The 20,471-nt window shown below is 40.7% G+C and overlaps 1 protein-coding gene across 1 annotated transcript in view; it reads left to right on the top strand.

Annotated features, from left to right (window-relative positions):
* The first annotated feature begins 7,546 nt into the window (after positions 1-7,546).
* CAPRIN1 (cell cycle associated protein 1) overlaps positions 7,547-20,471 on the top strand; it is a 34,803-nt gene continuing 21,878 nt past the window's right edge. Inside the window, exons 1-4 of the mRNA XM_035326901.1 lie at positions 7,547-7,752; positions 8,050-8,246; positions 17,663-17,725; positions 19,670-19,756. Coding sequence (XP_035182792.1) covers positions 8,052-8,246; positions 17,663-17,725; positions 19,670-19,756 — 345 coding nt within the window. The 5' untranslated portion in view covers positions 7,547-7,752; positions 8,050-8,051. The remainder of the gene's footprint in view (positions 7,753-8,049; positions 8,247-17,662; positions 17,726-19,669; positions 19,757-20,471) is intronic.

The following is a 20,471-nucleotide window of genomic DNA, read 5'->3' as shown; positions in this document are numbered from 1 at the left end:
TTTGTTTTATAGTTACATTGCTATGATTTAAAGATTGTACAGAGGAATTGTAATGTACAACCATTATCTGTCCTTTGTTAACTGTAGAGACTTCATATATTGTTGTTTGTAACACCTTCTAGGTCTTTCAGCCATGCTTACTAAGCACAGTTTAATTTTCCACATAACAATATTTTGTATAAGAGGTTGTAGGCATTTCCTGTTCCTTTCTGATTATGTTGTAGTGGAAAATGGACATTAGGATGATAACTGTAAATGATAAAGCCTTAGATAAGCATAAACAAGTATAAACAAGTACACAAGACTTCAGAGGGGTATGTTCTCATCTCAGCGCACAGGGATTTTCAGGTCAGCATTAATTATTTTCTGTTTTGACAATGGCAGAACTTTGCCCTTTGAAAGCTTTTAATATATATATATTTTCAAATGAGAATCAAAATAAAAGCAACAACTTGATCTAGCCACTTGCACATAGAGTTATATACTAGATCATTCTAAATTAAGTTAGTGATGCTCTACCTTTATTCATGAAACATTCAAAGTGACTGGGAATAGAGGAGATGAGTAACAGACAACATAAATTTGTCAAAACCAAACTGTGTCAAGATATTTAATTTATTTCCATGAAGAATATCACGTGGAAAGAGGAGAAGAAGATGACATACTTTGACTTCAATAAGGCTTCCAATACTTTATTACACAACTTCCAAGCAAGCTAAGAAAATATGAGCTAAATGATGCTACCGCAAAGTGGCTGCAAAGCTGGTTTACTTAAAGAATAATCATCAATGATTCTCTGTCAAAATGAAAGGGAGTATCAAGCAAGGTATCATCAGAATTTGTTTCTTTTTCCATGCTATTAAATATTTTCATTATGACCCAGATGAGAGTATGAAAGCTGGAAAAAAAGTCAAATAATTTGGAGACAAAATGTGAAGTGGTCAATAAAAGATTTAACTCAACATGGATAAATCCACTTAGGTCAACAGGCTAATCAGTATTTCTGCAGATGTGGAGGTGATAATGAATTACAAGCTCAACTTCAGTGTACAGTGTGATTTTTTTTTTCAGAAAAAGCAAATATATATAGGTGTGTGAACAATAATGTATTCTGTAAGACACATAATGTAACTTTACCATGCTTTCATCATTAATAATGACTCAGCCGAAGTACTGGATGCATTTTTAAACACTACATTTCAAAGTAGAATATAGACCAACTAGGGAGAGCATTGAGGACAAAAAGTCAGGATGTCTCAGGTAAAATGAACACCACCAGTATGAAAAAGTTGAAAGAACTGGGGTTGCTTGACCTTGCAGAGAACACTGTGAGGAATTGTGCTATCATATGGCAGAAAGATGGCTTCAGAGAGAAAGAGGAAAATTAATTCTAATGAATGTACGTGACCAAATCAGATGAAAAGCTTAGGCACAACTTAACTGAGAGCTAAGTTGGAAGGCAATAGCTGGATCTGTCTCTTTGAGTGTGAAGAAATATTTGGACTTCTCCATTCATAGATACATAGAAATTAAAGCAAAAAGAAGTTGTTAAACACAGCCCAAACCCTACATTGCCACTCCATCTACACTACAATCATTTCTGCTTGCTAAAATGTAAGGTTCAGAAAGCTATTCAGTCCTAAGCTGGAGACATCAGAAGATGGAGAACATATTACATGATTATTTGCTGCAGCTGTTAATCTTTCTCACTGCTAAAATGTGTTTCTCAGTTACAGCCTGCACAGCTGTGAAGGCCCGGAGTGCACTAATAAGCCTTAATTGCCTTAAGCAGCCCCACTAGGATCTCAACACCCAGCCTCTGCCCATGGGCCCAAGAGCTCCTTTTAAGCTAAGGCCTGGGCCTAGGCTTGTGCCTGCTTGTGGGCCTTGGCAGTGTAGGCCTATGTCTTGGTTGACTTAGAAGCCATTATTATTAAGAAGTCATTATTATTAAGAAGTCATTATTATTATTTTTTGGGAGGGTTTCTCTTAATGTTCAGGACTCTATGCTGCTTTTCCAAGTTTTGGATGTTAAAGATTCCAGGTGTTTAGAAGTACAGGTTTATACTTAGATATAATAAATCTGAGTTTGACTTCAACTGTATGATACTCTCACTTTAACTGGCACTATAAGTTATGTGGGAAGTGGCTGGCAGGTGCATTTAAAAATGTGAAGAGAAAATTACTGTTTAGGGAGATGTTTTGGTTGGAATAACTCATAAATATTAAAAAAAAAAAAGTTAATTAGAGGGAGGATAGACATAAAATAATCTAGATCATGTGGTAAACTTGGTCTGTTCAATTGAGTTAAGCAAGTATAAAGCTTTAAGCAATTCTGAGTTGCTGTTCAGTGTAGGGATGTTTTCTTTGGTATGTATAATCAGCCTGCTCCCTTCCTATGTTAGGACTCTATATGTTAAAATTCACTGTGGAATTATTTTGCATGTAGTTTATGTAGTAAACTACTATCCCATCCTGGTTATTTACTTCTGAAAATCAAAGGGGTAAGAAAATTCTTTTACAGAAAATAAAAAAAAAGAAAGGCCAAGGAATTGTGTGGTATCAGTACAAACAGAAACACGTTTTATAACTTCCCATTAATGGCTTTATAGGGAATTCTGTCATCTAGCTGTATTTAATCATTTTTGAAGTACTAGATTGGAGTTACACCTGTTCTGACTAAAACATAAAATGGCTCAGGTTGTGTGCCATTAAACATCATTTAGTCTCATTGGAACCCGAATATCTTCTGAATTTTCATTGATATGGCTGCTGAAGTCAATGTTTGTTGGTTGTTATACAATATTTGGATTTAATCTTATTCAGGTAAACAGTTATTGAACTTTGAATAAGGATTAAAAGAGAGGTTTATTTTGTCTGAGTTTAATTTCATTATGGAAGTTAATCACCCTATAGGGTTAGATAGAATGGGAATTTCTCTTCCCTGAGCAAATTCCTTAGGAAAAAGAAACCTAACTAAGGACAAAGAGATAACTTTCTAAACTTGCCTGATAAATACTATGGACTACAGCTTTTGAAATATGCAGATTGGGCCTGTCTCAAGAGAGAGCAAAAAAACTGAGTGATTAGGTTCTCATGTGATTCCATTTCTAGCTGAGATTTATGTTTTGGGTTAGTGTTGCTGTAGATACAGCTCTAACCTCAAAAGCAATTCTGTAACCTCAAAGGCAGCTAAACTTTGTTGACTCCATGTTCATTACTCTAGCTTAAATGTTGTTATTTCACAAGTTAAAATACTGTGTTTCTTTGGCTAACCACAAGCCCTGTATACTGAATCTAGGAACTGGAAATAAAGGTTGGTATTTCTTGTTTTCATTGCTGGTGGAATAGGATCTGCTTTTCAAATTAAGCCATGGTTATCTCTACCTCTGTTCGTACGGTCATGTTCTCAGTAGCATTCCTGAAGGGACATAACATTCAATGAGTCCATTTAGGAACTAATTGACAAATAGATCTGTGATAATGTGCAAGAAGATTTTCATTTTAGCCTCATGCACCCTACTGGGGGGAAATAGTAGAATAAACAGAAGTTGTTCATTGTCTTATTTCATTATGCATAATAATTCTGAGTGTGACTAGGAAGCAGACCTGCAAATTAAGAAGCAGACTGGGTTAGGGTTCCTGGTTTGAGGAAGCGGAGTAGAAGAGCTAGAGAGATAAAAGATTGATTGCTGTCTTGGAGATGTGGGTAACAAGATGGAAGGACACAGGTCTGGGGTACCAGGTTTGGGGAGTCAGGAGCATGTCTCCACTTGGGTGCTTTGGTTATCTGTGGTCACAATGAAACAACTGTGGGGAGACACAGCTCATCCCTGGAGTTTGCAAGGAACTGATACGAGACCTGACTCCTACTTTGATATAGACTGCACAATGCTGATGAGGAAGGAGGTATCTTTAATTTTTTTTACCGGGGGGGTGGGGGGGGGGGACAGGGCAAGCAACTGGTAGTTACTCCCTGCAGGATTTTCCCAGAGGGAAGGCCAAGACTTGTCTTGCTGGAAAGTCACCAAGCAACTGGCCGCATGAGGGTAAGCTGAAATGGGAAGGGCTGAGAAGGTGTGTCAAAAGTAACAGAAGAGATGTACAGGCAGATCAGAAAAACTTTGCCTGAGACATCACTTCAATGAGAAGGCTCTACGTTCCCACAGAATATTTACACAGCACTTGAACCTTGATTACAGGTACACCAGCAAGCTTACAGGCTTTCTTTCCTCTTTTTTTTTTTTTTTTTTTTGGTATGTGTGTAACTGGTTTGTTAAGTTTTTTTAAATACACCTGTCTGTGTTTTTTTCTTTTTTTTTCTTCCCATTTCTCTCTCCTGAGAGCTGGAAACTGAGAAACAGAGAAGTTATACTCAAACTCCCTAAAAACAACTGACATAATAAATGAAAACCTATAGAGATCTAGTATGGGAGAAGCCTCCCTGGAATGTGGAGAGCGAAGCTAAATGTCTCCTCAATCTGGATCCCTACACTCAGGGCCTTCCCTCATCTTGAGCAACGTTGTGGTCTAAAGGTTCATGTTTGTGCAAGTGCTGCATATGCTTTCACTTGTTAAAGGGACTTTCTTTCCTTTCAGTTTCTGTAGCAACTAAACAAATGTGACTTCAAAATCAGTGGCTCCAGATTTGACTTTGATTCACACAGTTCATGAACATGGAATGCAAAGCCACTGCCCTTCAAATAAATTTGATCTGTACCTTAATTATGCTGAAGAGTGATTTTAGCCAGCCATCTGACAACAGTTCAAGGGCAAAGAGAGCAGAATCTTATTCTAGAGGGAGATCATACCACGTGGTAAGCAAGGGGCTACTTATCACTAAGAAATATAAAGGTTGAGACTTGTTCTAAAGACAAGTTTGTCATGTTAGAAGTTAGCAGGAAAACTTTTTCACAGAATTGCCTCTATACAAGTTGTTCAACATTTCCTTGAAGTTAAGAAGGAACTTGTATTTCAAGGTGAGGAATTCTTACATAGGGTTTTCTATCAGGTGTTGCTTACCAATATTGTTAGCACAGAAGGGTGAATGTATTTGTAGTCACTATTTAGAGGAATGGTATGATAGAGGTAGATGAATATATGACAGCATGACTTGCTTAAAATTATTAAGCACATTAATGTGCAATTACTAAGCACATTAACTTTTAGAGATTTTAAAAGACTGACTATGCTGTACAGTTTGTGTGAGTTACTTTAAAACTTCCATGCTTCCAAAATTGACTCAAAAGTTGGCATGGACTAGGGAACCACACACTCTTGAGGTGTTCCCAGGCTGCTCCAAAAAACTGCTGAAGGTTCTGGAGATCTGTTATTGAGTCTGCACAGAGCAATTATACCATAGTACTGACAGTGAATCATGCTGGAATACAGCAATGACAAATGTCTTCAGTATAAAGTTATGTTGTGGTAAGAATTTGTTAAATGAAGTTAGGAAGACTTGACCCATGTTAAATTTGCAAGTGTCATTTTTTTTTTTTTTTTTAGTATAATATGCAAGTCGTCTGTTCTGAGGACTTATGAAGTTCCTATGTAAGATACGAACTTAATGCTTTGTTTATATTTTTGCTTTAGTATGTAAGCTTAGCAGCAGTCTCAGTTCCGTCTTTGGCTAACAAAAAGGCAACCAGTGAAATTATGGAGAGCTTTGACACAGTAATTGTCATGTAACTATTGCTTGTGTAATCTCATGTAATAACTGCTCTCAGGTGCAGTATTTTTAGCCTTTTTTTTTTTTTTTTTTTTTTTTTTGAGACTGAATACTTGCTATTTTGTTACCCCCTCCCTCAAGAATAAATATCTTATCATGGTGGATAAGCAAAATCAAGGTTTTCTTCAGGTCCAGCATGTACTTTTGATTTATTGTCACCAGTTCTTCCATCGGCTATTTTTTTTTTCTTGCAGATTTTTGCGTTAAGAAAGACAGGCTTTGAGTACAAACTACACTAGGCTTCTGGGACTTGGCAGCAAAATTTTCCTAAGCTGTTGTGTTTCCAGAGCTTATACAGAATTGCAATGGCAATGTAATAAAAAGGAGAAATTAATACCAGTGGATGGAACAATTCCACACTTTCAGGTATTGTATTTCATGGTCATAAAGCCTCAGTGTGCTTGAAATGTTCATTAAGAAACTGCATCTGACGTGGGGAAAACAAGGGTGATTTCAATCCTTGTGTAAGGGGATTGCAGAAATAAATTACTACATAAAAATTAAATCTTTTTAGGGTATGAACTAAAACTTCCCAGTGGACAGTGAAAATAAATTGACTTTGATTATCTGCAGACATTTCTTTTATACTTTATTCAACTGAAATACATGGGGTTGATTGATTTGTTACACTTGTCCTATAATGTGTTACACAAAAAAGTGAACTGGAAAGCAAATAATGTAATAGAAAATGACAAAGCACTGAGCCGCTATGCAGACATACATGAAAAGTGTATAAAGCAGTATTTGCAGATGCCATGAAGAAAAATCTGACCATTAGCTACTAAAGCATGAGGTCAAATAAGAGTTTCCTGGTAGATTACCAGCGTAACTCACAGGAAGCAGAAATCAGAATGGAACAGGGGTAAGGACTGTGTGATTGTGCACAGGGATCGGGTGAGGTCAGGGACGACAAGGTATCGCCCTTCTAGTGGAGGTGAACCACGAGGTTGGCCACGCTGTGCGAGGAACAGCGCAGGTGTGTTGATGTACTCCGCTGTGGATACAGGATTAAATGGATCAACCAGTATTGACTTAAAGTAGAAATAAGATCCCAAACTGGAATTACAGCTGAAAACTTCGCTTCAAATTTGCTATTTTGGGGGAGTGGATTTTAGGGCTTTATGTTCCTAACATCTTGCATCCATTAGTTCCAAAACGGCAATAAAATGCATGTACTAAACTGTGTCCAATGTCGTTTAGTCCCCGGCCTGCTGCAGGCAGCGGTATTTCATTTTCAAATTGCCTCAGTAAGAACGCTTAGCCATCTTTCAAAGTTTTTTTTTTTTTTTTTAAGAAAAAACACCCCTTCTCTGTGGTTTCCTCAGATGCTGAGGTGACGATCGGTTGTTGGCGTAGAGGTGAAGGTTCAGCCAAGATTCGTTGGCTGGACAGCGCGCAGCTTTGGGTCACGGAAGTTTAATATATAAAAATGTTTAAGTACGTTGTGCTCAGAGGGTGTGCTTGGGGAACGCCGTGACATTTAACGCTAATCCCAGTCTGAGACTAACGAGCCAACCGCGGCCGTTAAGGCCCAATTAACGCCGGCGGCCGAGGCCGTGCCCTGAGGGCGGGAGCGGGGCGCGGCCCCCCTGAGGGGCAGTGGGGGGGGCGGGGGGGGGCTGGGCGCCGTGCCCGGCCCGGCCGCGGGGCCGCTGATGGCGCCCGGGGTCCTCGCCGCGCCCCTCCCCGCTATTGTGTCCGACGCTCGGGCGCCCTAATGCACGCCTGAAAGCCCCGCGCCAGGCGAGCCGAAGTGCAGGCAGCGCGGCGCCGGCGGGCTCAGGCGTTCTCGGAAGGCAGCCGCGGGCGGCGAGGACCCGGCGCCGCTCGCTCCCGGGGCCGCCTGCCTTACGCGCTCGCGTGCGCGCTCCCGCCCTCTCTCTGTCTCTGCCTCTCTCCCCCGGCGGCGCGGCGGCGGCGGCAGGAGCAGCGCGGGCGGCGGGGCCGGAGTCGGCTGAGGCGGCCATCCCCTGAGAGACAGCGCGGCGCACCCAGTCCCCTCCCGCGGGCCAGTCACGCACACGGTGAGGGGTGGCGGGGGGGGTGGGGGAGGCCGAGCGGTGACCGTTGGCTGGGCGAGAGGCCACCCGTCACGTGACCGCGCCCGCGCGCCCCCGAGTCCGTTCGCGGCGGGTGGAGGGGGGGGGAGGAGGGAGCGCGCGCGGCGGCAGCGGCAGGTGCGGCTCCGGCTCGGCCTCGTGCGCGCGCACTGGGCGTGGGGAAGCGGCGGCGAGTGCGCGCCCGCCCTCCCGCGTGTCCCCTCCGGCGGCCCGTTCGCCAGTAACGCGCGCTCGCTCTCTGCCTCCTTCCCTCCCGCACAGAGATGCCCTCGGCTACCAACAGCACCACGGCGAGCAGCAGCGGCAAGGCCGGCACGGCCACCGAGTCCGCCCCGGCGGCGGCGGCGGCAGCGGCCCCTCAGGCGTCGGGCGGCAGCATCACCTCGGTGCAGACCGAGGCCATGAAGCAGATTCTGGGAGTGATCGACAAGAAGCTGCGCAACCTGGAGAAGAAAAAGGTGCCTGGCAGGGGTCCCCCCGCGCTGACCGCCCCCTTCTCGGCCCTCACGACGGGGTTCAGCCCCTGGGGCTCCCCGCCGACCCCCACCCCCACAGCAGCCGCCGCGTTCCGGCGCTGCGGTTCCGGCTGAGGGGACGCGGGGCCCCTTCCCCGAGCCGTGCCCTCCCGCTCCCGGCTCCGGCCGAGGCAGGCGGCGGGTTGTTCCCGGCGTCGCCCCCAGGGGCCGCCCGCTGGAAGGTTCCAGAAGGGCGAGCTGCTCTCTCCCGGCCTTACCCCTTCCCCTTTCGGGGGTCCGTGAGCCCCTTTTCCCGGGTCTCCCCCCCCACCTGGGCTCTGCCGCCCCACGGGCAGCCAGCCCGGCGCTCGCCCCCCCCCTCCGCCCCGCAACGGCCGGGGGGCGATGGGGGGGGGCAACGGGGGGGCCCGCAGGCTGTCGGCGAGACCCCCGTGCGGCGCGGTCCCTCCCCCCTTCCGCCTTTTGTTCGTCGCGGCGGGGCCTTGCCCGGCGGCTCACCCCCCTCCCCGGGCCCTGCTCTCGCTGCCGCCTTCCCCCGGCCCCGCTCCCCTTCTCTTCCCTATCCCCGTCCCCTCCCGGCCGGGGCCGGCCTCGGGGCGAGCGGGCGGCGCTGCCGCCCCCGGGGCCGCGCACATGGAAGCGGCAGCTAACATGGCGGCGGCGGCCCCAGCCTCAGCCTCCCCGGCGGAACTGCATTGTGCCAGCAGCCCGCACAAAGCCGGGGGCCGCCGGCCGCCCCGCCCGGCCGCTCGCGGCTCCCGCTGCTCCCAGCTCACCCCTTCGGGAGGCTGAGGTCAGCTGGAAGCGGCCTCCGAGCGGTTATTTATAGAAGTAGCCGCTGCTAAACCGGCGGGGCTCGGAGCGTTCGAGGTTGTGATAGAGGAGAAAGAGGGTGCTGGAGCTGCTCGCGATTTATATGGCACCCGCTCTGTGCTCGGTGTTGGTAGGTGCAAGGAGCCTCGGAGGGGTTCCTAATCTACAGAGCATGAGGTGTCCAGCAGTAAAATACGAGCAGACGCATAGCCTACGGACTTACTTAAAGGCGCTATGTTACTGAACTGAAATTTGGGAGCACTAAAATAAAATTTTAGGCCTGCACTGAGGCCCTAAATCTCTTTCTTTTTCTATTAAGAGTGTATAGGCATAGCTACTCAATTATTTTTTTTAGCTTAGCACTTCAGGTTCTAGTAGTCTAGACTAGTGTTTTATATTTATAGAAAGCAAAACTATGAGCCTGTACAGGTGAGTTAAAAATTAAGCAATCCATGCTTGACTTTGTAGCTGTAAATCTGTGTGGTGTGTGGTTTCTCACTTAAAAAAAAAAAAAAAAAAAAAATTGGATTTCCCTTTCTTCAGCAAACAAAGCAACAAAGGAAACAAGCCAGGAGCTTCTAGATAAGTTCTAGAATTGGAGGATCTCTTCTTGAGCCTTGTCTGAATACTGTTCTGTATATAGAGGACAAAATATTTTTCTTAATGCATACAAATATGCACACACAGAATAATTCTGGTCCTTGAGAAAGAATGCAAATCTTTCAGTCCCAAATGGTTTGAATAAAACAAAATGGTTTAGAACGATTGTGTTCCACATGCAAAAAAAAAACAGAAAATAGTTTCCTGTGATGTTGAAAATCTGTATTTTTAAAATCAGAAGGCCTTCTGATCTATTCTGTGGTTGGAAGAAATAAAGAGGATAAGCACACTATTATTGGTGTGCAAGTCAGCCTTCTTTTATAGTAGTGTTTTTATTCACCTTTTAAAATAAATAATTTACACCTAATTTGTATTTGGTGTAGCTATTCTTTTCTATTTGAATGGACCTTTTGGATGGATTCTATAGTACCTTAAGTTAGAAGGATGTGTGGAAAGCCATTACTCCAGAGAGAATGGAGTGAAAATTACTGGTCTCATTAAAGGCTTAGTTTTTTGTTATTTTTTGTGTATCTGTGGCTGCTGTCACCATGTTTTTGTAACTGGTGTCATTGCAGGTATATAGAGGGGACTTGCCTTTTTTTCAGGAAATGGCTTGAAGGAAGATCTTCTATTAAAATTACTTAGAGCCTCTTGATAGGGAGAGATGGTGTTAAGCAGTGTGACCCTAAAAACAAACAAAAAGCTAGGTCTTTCTTTAAAAAAAAAATGCTAGGTATTCTCTTTTACAGATGAAGGAAAATTCAAAGATTTCTGTAAGTCTGGTTGGCTGAAAGCATCCTGAAACTTACTGGAGTAGGATTCTAATGTAAACACTGTCACAGTCATGAGATAAATTCATCTTGATGTATTAAAGCAAAATTACTAATTTGTGGAATTGAGCCTGCCCTTTAGTGGGGGAAACAACAATTCTTTACCAAATCATCATTCCTTATTATAGAGAACATCGCATGCTTAAAATAAAACTTGCTGTACACATGGACTTCATTAATTTTATTGTTACTTGATAAATTTACCTAAGTACACAAATTCATTTTCCTTTATTTTCAGTCTTTTGATGAGAATGTCTTTTTGGGGGAGATGAAAAATTCAGGAAGAAATCTTTCTTGCTGAAAGACCAGCTCACAGAAAACTCCTGCTTAGCTGACCATTTAATTATTTGTCAGCAGATGATCTTGAGGGCTTTATTTTTGAGAACAAATATAAAAATATATTTGACACTAAAACATTCTTCTAGTGCATGAAAAATACTCTGTAAAAAGTACCATCTCAGCTCTTAAATGATATGTGCAGCCTTTGGTTAAATAAAGGTTCTTCTTTATGAAAAAAATCAGGAAGATTGAAGTAAATTGTTGTCATGTTCCCTTTTAAGCTCGGAGGATAAAATGTGAAGGGCAAAACACAGAATTCAGAACCATAATATTCCTGACTTCTGCGCTGTACCTGAGCGTTCATAAATTAAAAATTCTATTTTATTTTTTTTTTGTAAAAGAGACCTTATTATTTGAAATAATTAGTCTGGGTTGTATTAAAAGGGATTAGGATAAATTGAATTACTGTTTCTAAACGTATGTAGGAACATGGCCTGAAAATGTCTGTGCTCTCTTTATATTTGGAACTGATAGGAATGATACCCTGTTTTTTTCCTCTGTTCTTAGGTGACTAGATCCTTTCCAAATGAAGCTGACTGAATGTAGATCAAACTTATGTCTTTGTACAATGGGGAATGCAAAAACAAAGAGCTTTTTGCTTTCAGCTCAAATAATATAGCGCGAGCTACATGAGAACAGTTTTTAAAACCAAATGTTCTGCAAGATGGACAAAATGCTTCATTTGCTAACATGTTTTAAGGTAGGGGCCAGTGATCACAAAGCTTATTCTTGAGCGACTGCATGTAAGAAGTATGTTAGCTTGAGCTAGCTAACATGACTTGGGCTTGGTGTATTCAGGTTACAGTTGTGAAGATGGGGCGTTTTAGCTGTAGATGGTAACTTAAGATGCAGTTGCTTTGTCAGCTTGTCTCTGAATTCCTGAGTAAGTACAATCAAGACTGGGTTGAAAAACTAATACTTAAAATTGCCTCTGTTATTACGCATGAATTTGCATTGGAGCAGTAGTTGGGTATTTCAGGTTGATCTGACTTAAGAGGCAGCTGTCTCCCCATTCAATGAAGTGTTGGATTAACAGCTAGCAACCTATAGCGAAAGCTGAGATCAGTTTTCTATTCCTGTAGGTGCAGCTAGTGATAGCAGGAAGGTGCCGTGTTCCAAGTTACTTGTCAGCACGCTGAAGTGCTTTTGCACCACTCTGTGGGCCTCTCGCATGTTCAGGGCTTGTGAGTGTCTCTCCAGAACCTCTCCTTGTGAAGCTTGGTTCTGTCAATAGTTTGCCCTCTGAGTGGGCCGTTGGGTTTTATGGCATCAGATCAGCCCTAGGGGTAGCCTACATTTGCAGAGTGTGTAGGTCCTGTCCTGTTAAGATGGAAGCAGTCGCCTCCCTATTACTGGCATGGCACCACAGTCTTCTCTCTGCAATCTTAATAACGCTTGAGGGATGCAGGGTATATTGCTAATCCCAGCAGTTACTGTGGTCTATCACTGTTACACGCTGTTCTTTAAAGAAGGAGTTCTTTTATCACCTCCTCTTCTCCCCCCTCCTTCCCCCACACATGTAAGTTGGTTCTTCTGGAATGCCGATCTAGAATTTCCTTTAAAACAAGTACGGCTTCAGAAAGGTCCGGTTACAGTCTATGCTAGATGAAGTACTGGGCTAATTCAAGTCTGTCTTCAGAGGGGAAGCATATTTTTGAAAGCAAGGAACTGTAAAACTATTTGAAACTGTATTGAAAGTCTGAAACTTTCTCTGAGACCTCCTTTCTTACCAGTTTTGGATAACCAAGCTTCATCTCTTAAAAACAGAGCAGGTTTATCAGTGAAATTATTTGGTGTTCGGTAGCTTTTGGTTTCAACTTTTTTTTTTTTTTTTTTTTCTCCATATAGCATAGGGATTGTTTCTGTTAATAAGTTCTGTTAACTAGATTTATGTTGACCCTTAAAAGCTGTGTAAGGTCTTCCAGTTATTTAAGTCCTGCTCGTACTGACCTGATGCTTTGCTTTTCCTCTTCTTTCAGAAGGAAAAGAAACAGAAGGTACTGGGAGAAGGTTGTACCTGTGGTGGTGTTTCCACACTGCAGTGGGGCTGAAAAAGTCAAGTATTATAAAGCAAATATGCAAATAGGGTGTATTGATAATGTAGAAGATGAGTCAAAAGTAGGAACTTTTATAGCTTTATTCACAAATAAAAACCTGTGTTGTAGAGTTCCCTTGCTGTTGTAAAAGCAGCTCATTTGGAATAGAAATGGTGCATGGAACAAAATCTAGGTCTCTTGCAATATAGACAGCTTATTTATTAATTCATAGTGTTTGTATAGGAAATGGGTAATTTGGAAGGAGAACATACATATGCAGTTGACAGAACTTTTAGGAGTTTCACTAATTTGTGACTTAACTTATTCCAGGTTACTAAGAAGCAGATTTTGTCTACTCGTTTGCATTTAAAAGTTTTCAAAGTTTTGCACAGTTCTGCATTGCTTTGGGATGGAGTGGGTCCCGCTCCCCACTGCTCTTATATCTCTATCGCTATACATGCTTGGCTGGATCAGGTTCCTGACCCAGCTGTCAGGCTGGCCACGTTGGTGTGTAGGCAGGGCTAACACAAGGAGAAGGAGAATACCCTTTTTGTGATCAGTCTCAGCTGGGGAAGCTGATGGTGAGACCCGTGGAATGGGCATGTATCATTCACTTCAAACTTGTCTAATACGTCATGGAGATGCTTTTTCTAAACTGTCAAACTTAGTTTTGGGGAAAAAGAATCGTTAAAATGCTTACAACTGTTACAGCTTCAAAAATTATTTGTTTTAAAGTGAAGAGCTCTCAGCATGCCTGTTTTGGAGTACTTCATTACCTCTTTTTGGTTATAAATCAAGACTGAGACAGCTTCTTGGGACTTCTGTTAGGTGTGTATATATAATTTAGTTAGATGTATATATAATTTAAAGTATACATATTATATATGAAATAATAAAGTGAATGTGAGAATTGTGGGATGGTTTTTTGAGAGATTTTGAACTTAAATTTTTATTCATTATACCATTTAATTATGTCACATTTTTCCTTTTTTTTTCCCCTCCCTATTTTTCTGAGGAAATAGGAAGACTGATTTTTTGACCATTTCTGAACAGGCTTTGCTTGAAAGCTAAGCTGTTATGTGACTGTAGAGGTGATGGTGGGAGAAAAAGAAATTATAATGTGCAAATGTAAAATGTTAATAAAATTGTATTTCATAGTTTGGCTTATTTTGGTTGAGTGGGAGAGATCTAAGAACTGTGCTAGGTTATGGATTTTCTTAATTGCTTAATGCTGATTAAAAAAATACATGCAATTTTTGAGATACCTCTGAAAACAGACTTGAAGTAGTTGTCCCTACCCACCTTTTCTTTGCTTGTAGGGAAGTGTGCATTGCAGTGTTTGCTTCAGCAGGTTGAAGGGTTCACCCTCTCCCCTTCAACACCGCAGCTTGTCACGTACAGTTGTGCTGATGGAACTGGTATAAACCATATCATTGAAATTATCTGGTTAAATATAGTGCCTCCTCCTGCTCCCTGTACCCCCCCCCCCCCCTTTTTTTTTAAGGGTTATTTTTAATCAGATCATTCCAGTGATCCGGTTTATAGCATAGCACTGAAAATGACTGTAACAGCACAGCTGAGTGGTCAGGCATTTTGAAACCAGTATTGTTTTTGAAGCTAGTGTCATGTAACTGCACTTCTTTCACTTCAGGCTGACATTTTGGAGGCAGTTCAGGTAATGAGAACCTGAATCTGAGGGGAAGGTGACTGTTACCATCAAGAAGTAACTCAATTTTGGATTCCTATTAAAATAAGATACAGGGTTTATAGTTAAACAGCTAACACCACCATCTCCCTGCCTTCCCCCTGCCCAAGCACGTAGGCTGTGTGTAGCGCTTTTCTCCTAGGGGGCTCCAAAATAGTTCAAGAATCTCAGTGGAAAAAGAGCTGTAGCATGTTGGTTTTGTCCGCAGAGCTGGTGTCTGCTGACTTGTGAGCTGTTTAATAGGCAATTCATAAGTTCACTTTGCCACCTGATGTTTTTTGTTCTGGATTAGCTTTTATGCTTTATAATGAGTGAGGGCAAAGTTGTGGAAGAGGTAAAATTAAAATCTTGCAGATGCTGCAGTAGGTTGTGAAGTGGGAATTTTACTGCAGTTATTTCACAGCACTAATGGTGCTGTTACATTGGTGTTAGTTGACAGTGCAGATTAAAAAGAAAGCTTTGTGCTTCCTTAATACTTCTGTGTAATGCAACATTTTGATCTTACTGTTTCTTTTGGATGATAGAAAAATGCTTACCTTGGCGCTTGAGATCTTTCTGATAATGTGTAATGAACTGCACATCGACTTTGTCCTCTGCATTGCAGCTGAAAGGGATTTCCTTCTTTTGCTTTTACTTTTCTAATATGGATGTTTTCAGGGAAGCGAAAGTGAAGAGAATTAGCTGTTCTTCAATTCCTAAAGGCTAGAAATAGGCATATTATCCTTTGCCTTTTAGTTGATAGAACCGCAGAATGAAAACCAAATTAATAAAGCATTTACATTAGGCTTTAAAATATTTAACCATTTAAGAAAAGCTTATATACTATTTGAATAGGCTATTGCAATGTGCTTAATCTGAAGATACCAACCATGCTGAAGTAAGGCTGTGTGGAAAAACTATTCTGAAACAATTGTAGTAGTAGTCAAGGGTATTTTCATCTCATCCCTCCCCTGTGTCCCTAGCCAGCAAAATGGATTATGTGAGTGTTATGCAGCATTATTTTGCAATATGTTTTCTTCAACAAAGCTGATCTAGGTAGTGTTCTTCTACATTTTGGTGTTATATCCTGTTGGTTTTACGGTTACGATATTTTATGGGCTTGTGTTGGAAATTAGATCACTGAAATTGTGTTTTTTTTTTTTAATGCTTTTATTTAGACTCTTTTTGAACAGGCTGATATTAGCAGTCAAATTTACTGTGCAGCCTCACAAACAATTACATCAGTGTGACTGAGGGAATGGTAAAACTGCAGCATGTAAGTGGCTTAAGCAAATAAAAACTTCTTGAAATCTGTTTGTGATGCCAGTTTAGCATAGGGCTTAAGCCACCTTAAGCAGAGAGCTTCAGATAACCTGGCTGGTGTTGCACTGGGGCATTGGCATGTGTGAGCTCTTTATCCTGCCTTTTCAACTCTCCACATCTCAGCTAGAATCTCTAAAATCATGAGAACTACTACTTTCATTATGCAACAACATCATCATCTACTTTAAAATAAGACAGTATGTGGAGGAGTCAAATGTCCTTATTTCGCGTTGTGGTAGATTTCCAGTATGCCGAATGCTTTTCAGAGTTATTTTTTAATGTATTTCCAACTGTGGCTGCTGCATTTAACAACTATTGCAGTGCTAGTGTCTGTCTCCAGCATGGAATTCCAAGTAATGTATTTCTGGAGTTCAGGAAGTTCTTCGTTGATTTTGCTTAGGCCATTACTGACTAATGCAGTGAAAGACAAAGTAGTAAAAGGGTTAAATGTGTAGGATTTTCGAAGAAATAAATTGCTTTGTCTGTGGGTAATGATCAGAGGACCAAGCTGCATAATGTGGTTCTGTGTTTGACTAGGTGGTGCTGGGCATCAACTAACATAAGCTTTGTTGTTAAACTGTTTCACAGACTTCAGCCGTTCCCAAAGGTCTGATAGTGAGCACAGAAGGTGAATTAGCTAGAAAAATATCAATGAAATATTTTAACTGAAATGTCACAAAGCAAAAGTAGTTAGGAAAAAAAAAAAAAAGCAAAACCGATCAACCAACCAAAAATAAGCCACTACCAGCACCACCACCACAAAAAAAAAGTCATTCAGTGGCAAGTGTAAACTCTAAAACAATGGTTGCATTAGGGTTTTAATTCTTTTACATTCAGAAGGAAGTGTTTCTCTTTGTTGTTGTTACACTAGATTGGAAAGATAATTATTAAGGATTCATGTTAATGCTTTTGATAAGATCAGGACAAGCTTCATAAAAATACAATCAGTTCTGATGTAGAAATGGTGAGAACTTAGAGATTAGTGGGTATGTTACCCTTAAAGACTTTGGTTCATTTCTAAGACCCTTAAAACCTACCCTGTAGATCCTTTTTCATTTTGGGCATGCATAAGTTTTACCTGCTTTTGGCTACTTATCAGTGTTTTGCATAGTTTTGTATTTAAGCAGATCAGAGAATTGGTCCGGTTGAAAATTAACCTAATGTTTCCCTTTCAGATTTTTTTTTTTCTCCTGAAAAAGAAAGTCTTGATGCTTTTGAGCAGAAATATTCCAGAGCTATTAATATGAGTTGTGTTGGTGGGCATTCTTGCACAAAGGATTGGAAACTATTTTAAATTCTTTGAGACTATCTTAACTGATGCCAGTACAAAGAATTAGAATTCTGAATCTTATTAGCAGTGTCTTTTTATTTTATTTTTTGCAGTTATGTTTTTGGTATTGTAGTGATAGAGTGATGATAAGCTCAGGCTTAGAACTCTGTTCAGCACTCTTATCATTAGGACTAAAAGAAATGTGCATTGAGAGCATTCTCTCCACTAGGAGAAATGTCTTAGAAACTAAGGTTGTTCATGATGTATAGTGATAGTCCAAGCAAACAAGATTAAAATATTTGTCTCCTGGGAAAGTATTTACATTTTTAACCGAGTAGGCAAATTTTCTCATGTACCATTTCTAAATGACAGTTGCATGTTTTGTGTAATAAGTTACAGTCAGTATTTACTGTAATAATACAGTACCTGATTTTCTTAACAGAAGTAGAAAAAGCAGTAACCTGATTTTGCCTCTTTGTAATAACATTCTTCTTCCTTTTCAGAGTAAACTTGATGATTATCAGGAACGAATGAACAAGGGAGAACGTCTAAATCAAGATCAACTGGTAAAAGAAAAAAAATAATTAACCAGATCTCTTTTAAAGTGTTCGGTGATGGTGGTGGGGAGGGAAAGGATGAATTTCACTTCATGTTTCCCCTTATTAAAATCTGGATTTTTAAGAGTTTCGACTTGGATTCAGTTTCTTATTGCCTACAACATCTCAGTTTTTCTGTTAGTAAGAAACGGAAGGAATCAGTAGAGGAATGGGTTGCAATGCTTTGTTATGCTTGTCGAGGTTAGGTTGTAAGTAAACTGTGATGAAAATTGGCCTATGTTATAACCTAGTACTGTTGAAAGAGCTAAATGATAGCTTTGAGCTTCTCTGGACATCATCCTTTTCTTCCCAGAAAATGTGTGCCCAGGGAGAACTTCAGGAGCTTAGTCAATTGGTGGTAACTGACAAATATCATGCAGTCTAGTTTCAAGAGTAGCATAGACTGAGTTCTGCAGAGCTCTTAAATAAGTGATGTCTTTGTGTATCACAGTTACCAATGCAACAGATGCAACACTCTAGGTAAGCTGGGCTTACTGTACATAAAGGTTTTTTTTCTCCTTGTTGAGGCTGTTTCTTAATGAGGCTGTTTCCTAAAGTAGGTTATTGCAGAGCTCAACTCAACAGCTATTTTCCAGTTGTAATAAATACGAAGCAAGTATCAAATTAAATTTGGTTGTATTATGCAAACATGCATATTGATACTAAAGAGATTACCAGATGCTTTGTAATCAACAATATTTTGTTGATGATTTTCAGCCTTGAAAAGGACTAAGAAAAAAAATCTACCCTTCAGCAATTGCAGCTGCTCACACTGCAAGAATTAGCTGCTTCCCTTGGTCCATGGGATCTTTTTATCTGTGTAGGCTTCACAAATGATTTTTTTTGTCTGTGCCAACTGACAACTGAAATATCACCAATTTATATATATTTATTTTTTAATGGTGTTAATGAAGTTATAAACCATGAGAAATTTTCTGTTTGATGAGCAGGGAAGATAAAAGTTTCTTGCTTCTACAAATAATCTAAGGATGAAGAATTTTGTAGATTCATGACAAAGCTTAATATTTAGAAGAAACATAACACAACTAAGAAACTTACTTCTTATGGATACCCCATCCATGGAACTGTTTAAGGCCAGGTTGGATGGGGCTTTGAACAACCTGGTCTAGTGGAAGGAGTCCCTACCCATGGTAGGGGGTGTTGGAATTAGATGATGTTCAAGGCCCCTTCCAATCCAAAGCATTCTGTGATTACATGATTACAGACAGAAATACTTAAGGGTTTTTTTAAAAAAGGCAAACAGTTCATGTTCTTTGCTTTTCAAAGAAAGTAGCACCTTTTTCTCTGGTTCAATTGTTCTTACCATTGCTAACTTTGTCACAGCAGGAGTGTAAATGTCTCAGGCTGCTTTTTCCCTAATTTGACTAATTTCTCAGAACTGCAAAGTGGGTTAAGGAGCATGGATTACTTCGGTGGTTGAAGACCAAATGCGAAACTGAATATATGATACAAGAAAATTACAAAAAATAAAGACGTGTGGAAGACGAATGTTATTCTGTGCATAGCATTCTGATTTTGGCTCTGACTTGAGATAGCAATGCATTAATTCTCAAACCTTTATCTTGAGCGGTTTGTAATTGACAGATTGCTCTTCTCCCATCTACCAGGCCTGCCTGTTAGTTTTTCTCAGAAACTAACTGAAGTCAAATTATATGCTATGCTTGTGAGCATATAATAGGCATACATTTCATTTTACTTACCCAACAAGCATTAAAGACGTACACAAGCCTCTTCCATATTTTGGATGGTGAAGGTCAATACTTAAGTTTGATGCAGTTCCATTCAGAGGTGGTTACCTTTAAAGCTGTCTCACTTAGAAATTAAAAAAAGCAGGAAGTAGTTTGGAAGTCTATATCTTGTTCTATTTCTGATGGGTTGTTTTTTTTCTTTAAGGATGCAGTGTCAAAATACCAGGAAGTGACAAATAATCTGGAATTTGCTAAAGAACTGCAGAGGAGTTTTATGGCTCTGAGCCAAGATGTAAGTGAAATGGTCTGATGTTGGCTATAAGATGCAATGTGAAACGTGCTTTGAATTGTCTTTCACTAGTACTAGATACATTAACCTCTTGTTACGGAAGACAAAATGCTCTATATCTGTATGTTTGGTTGTTTTCTCTTACTGTGTACTAGCTTGTATCAGGTTTCCTGAAGACTATTCCTAAAATAATTTTTTACTGAAGGACTGCATAAAGATACGACAACAAAAATAACATGGTAATTTTCTGAAAAAAGGTAACTGTTGAAAACAATGAGATCGCAGAACAGGCCTGCCCTACAACATTGTAGACTGCTGCTTACTGCCAATAGTAACAGTTTATTTTAGAAGAGTGATTTCAGAGGTCTGCTTTTCTCTTTGGCAAGTGGCTGAACGTTCTTATTTTTTTTATATCACCATATATGGTATCAAGTCTCATCAAATGAAAAGCATTGCAGTTTCTTTTTCAAGATTTATGCAGTCTTATTAATGGCAAATATAATTTGAAACTATAGCATATGCCAAGTTTCAAGACTAAAATTATTTTCATAGAAGATAAGTTAACTGAATACTAGGAGTAAAACAGGTAGACTGCAGCTGGTGTTTTGTCAAGGTTGTAAAGTGATAGTGTGATGAGGTTATAAAACTCAGCAGACAATTCAGTTACATGAACAGCTTTGTTATTTTCCTTGTGACATGCTTCAAACAAAAACTTTAG

This window comes from Oxyura jamaicensis, chromosome 5, assembly GCF_011077185.1.
Source record: "Oxyura jamaicensis isolate SHBP4307 breed ruddy duck chromosome 5, BPBGC_Ojam_1.0, whole genome shotgun sequence".
NCBI classification, from domain to species: domain Eukaryota; kingdom Metazoa; phylum Chordata; class Aves; order Anseriformes; family Anatidae; genus Oxyura; species Oxyura jamaicensis.
The sequence above is the reverse complement of the archived record's forward strand: the minus strand, read 5'-3'. Positions and strand labels throughout refer to the sequence as shown.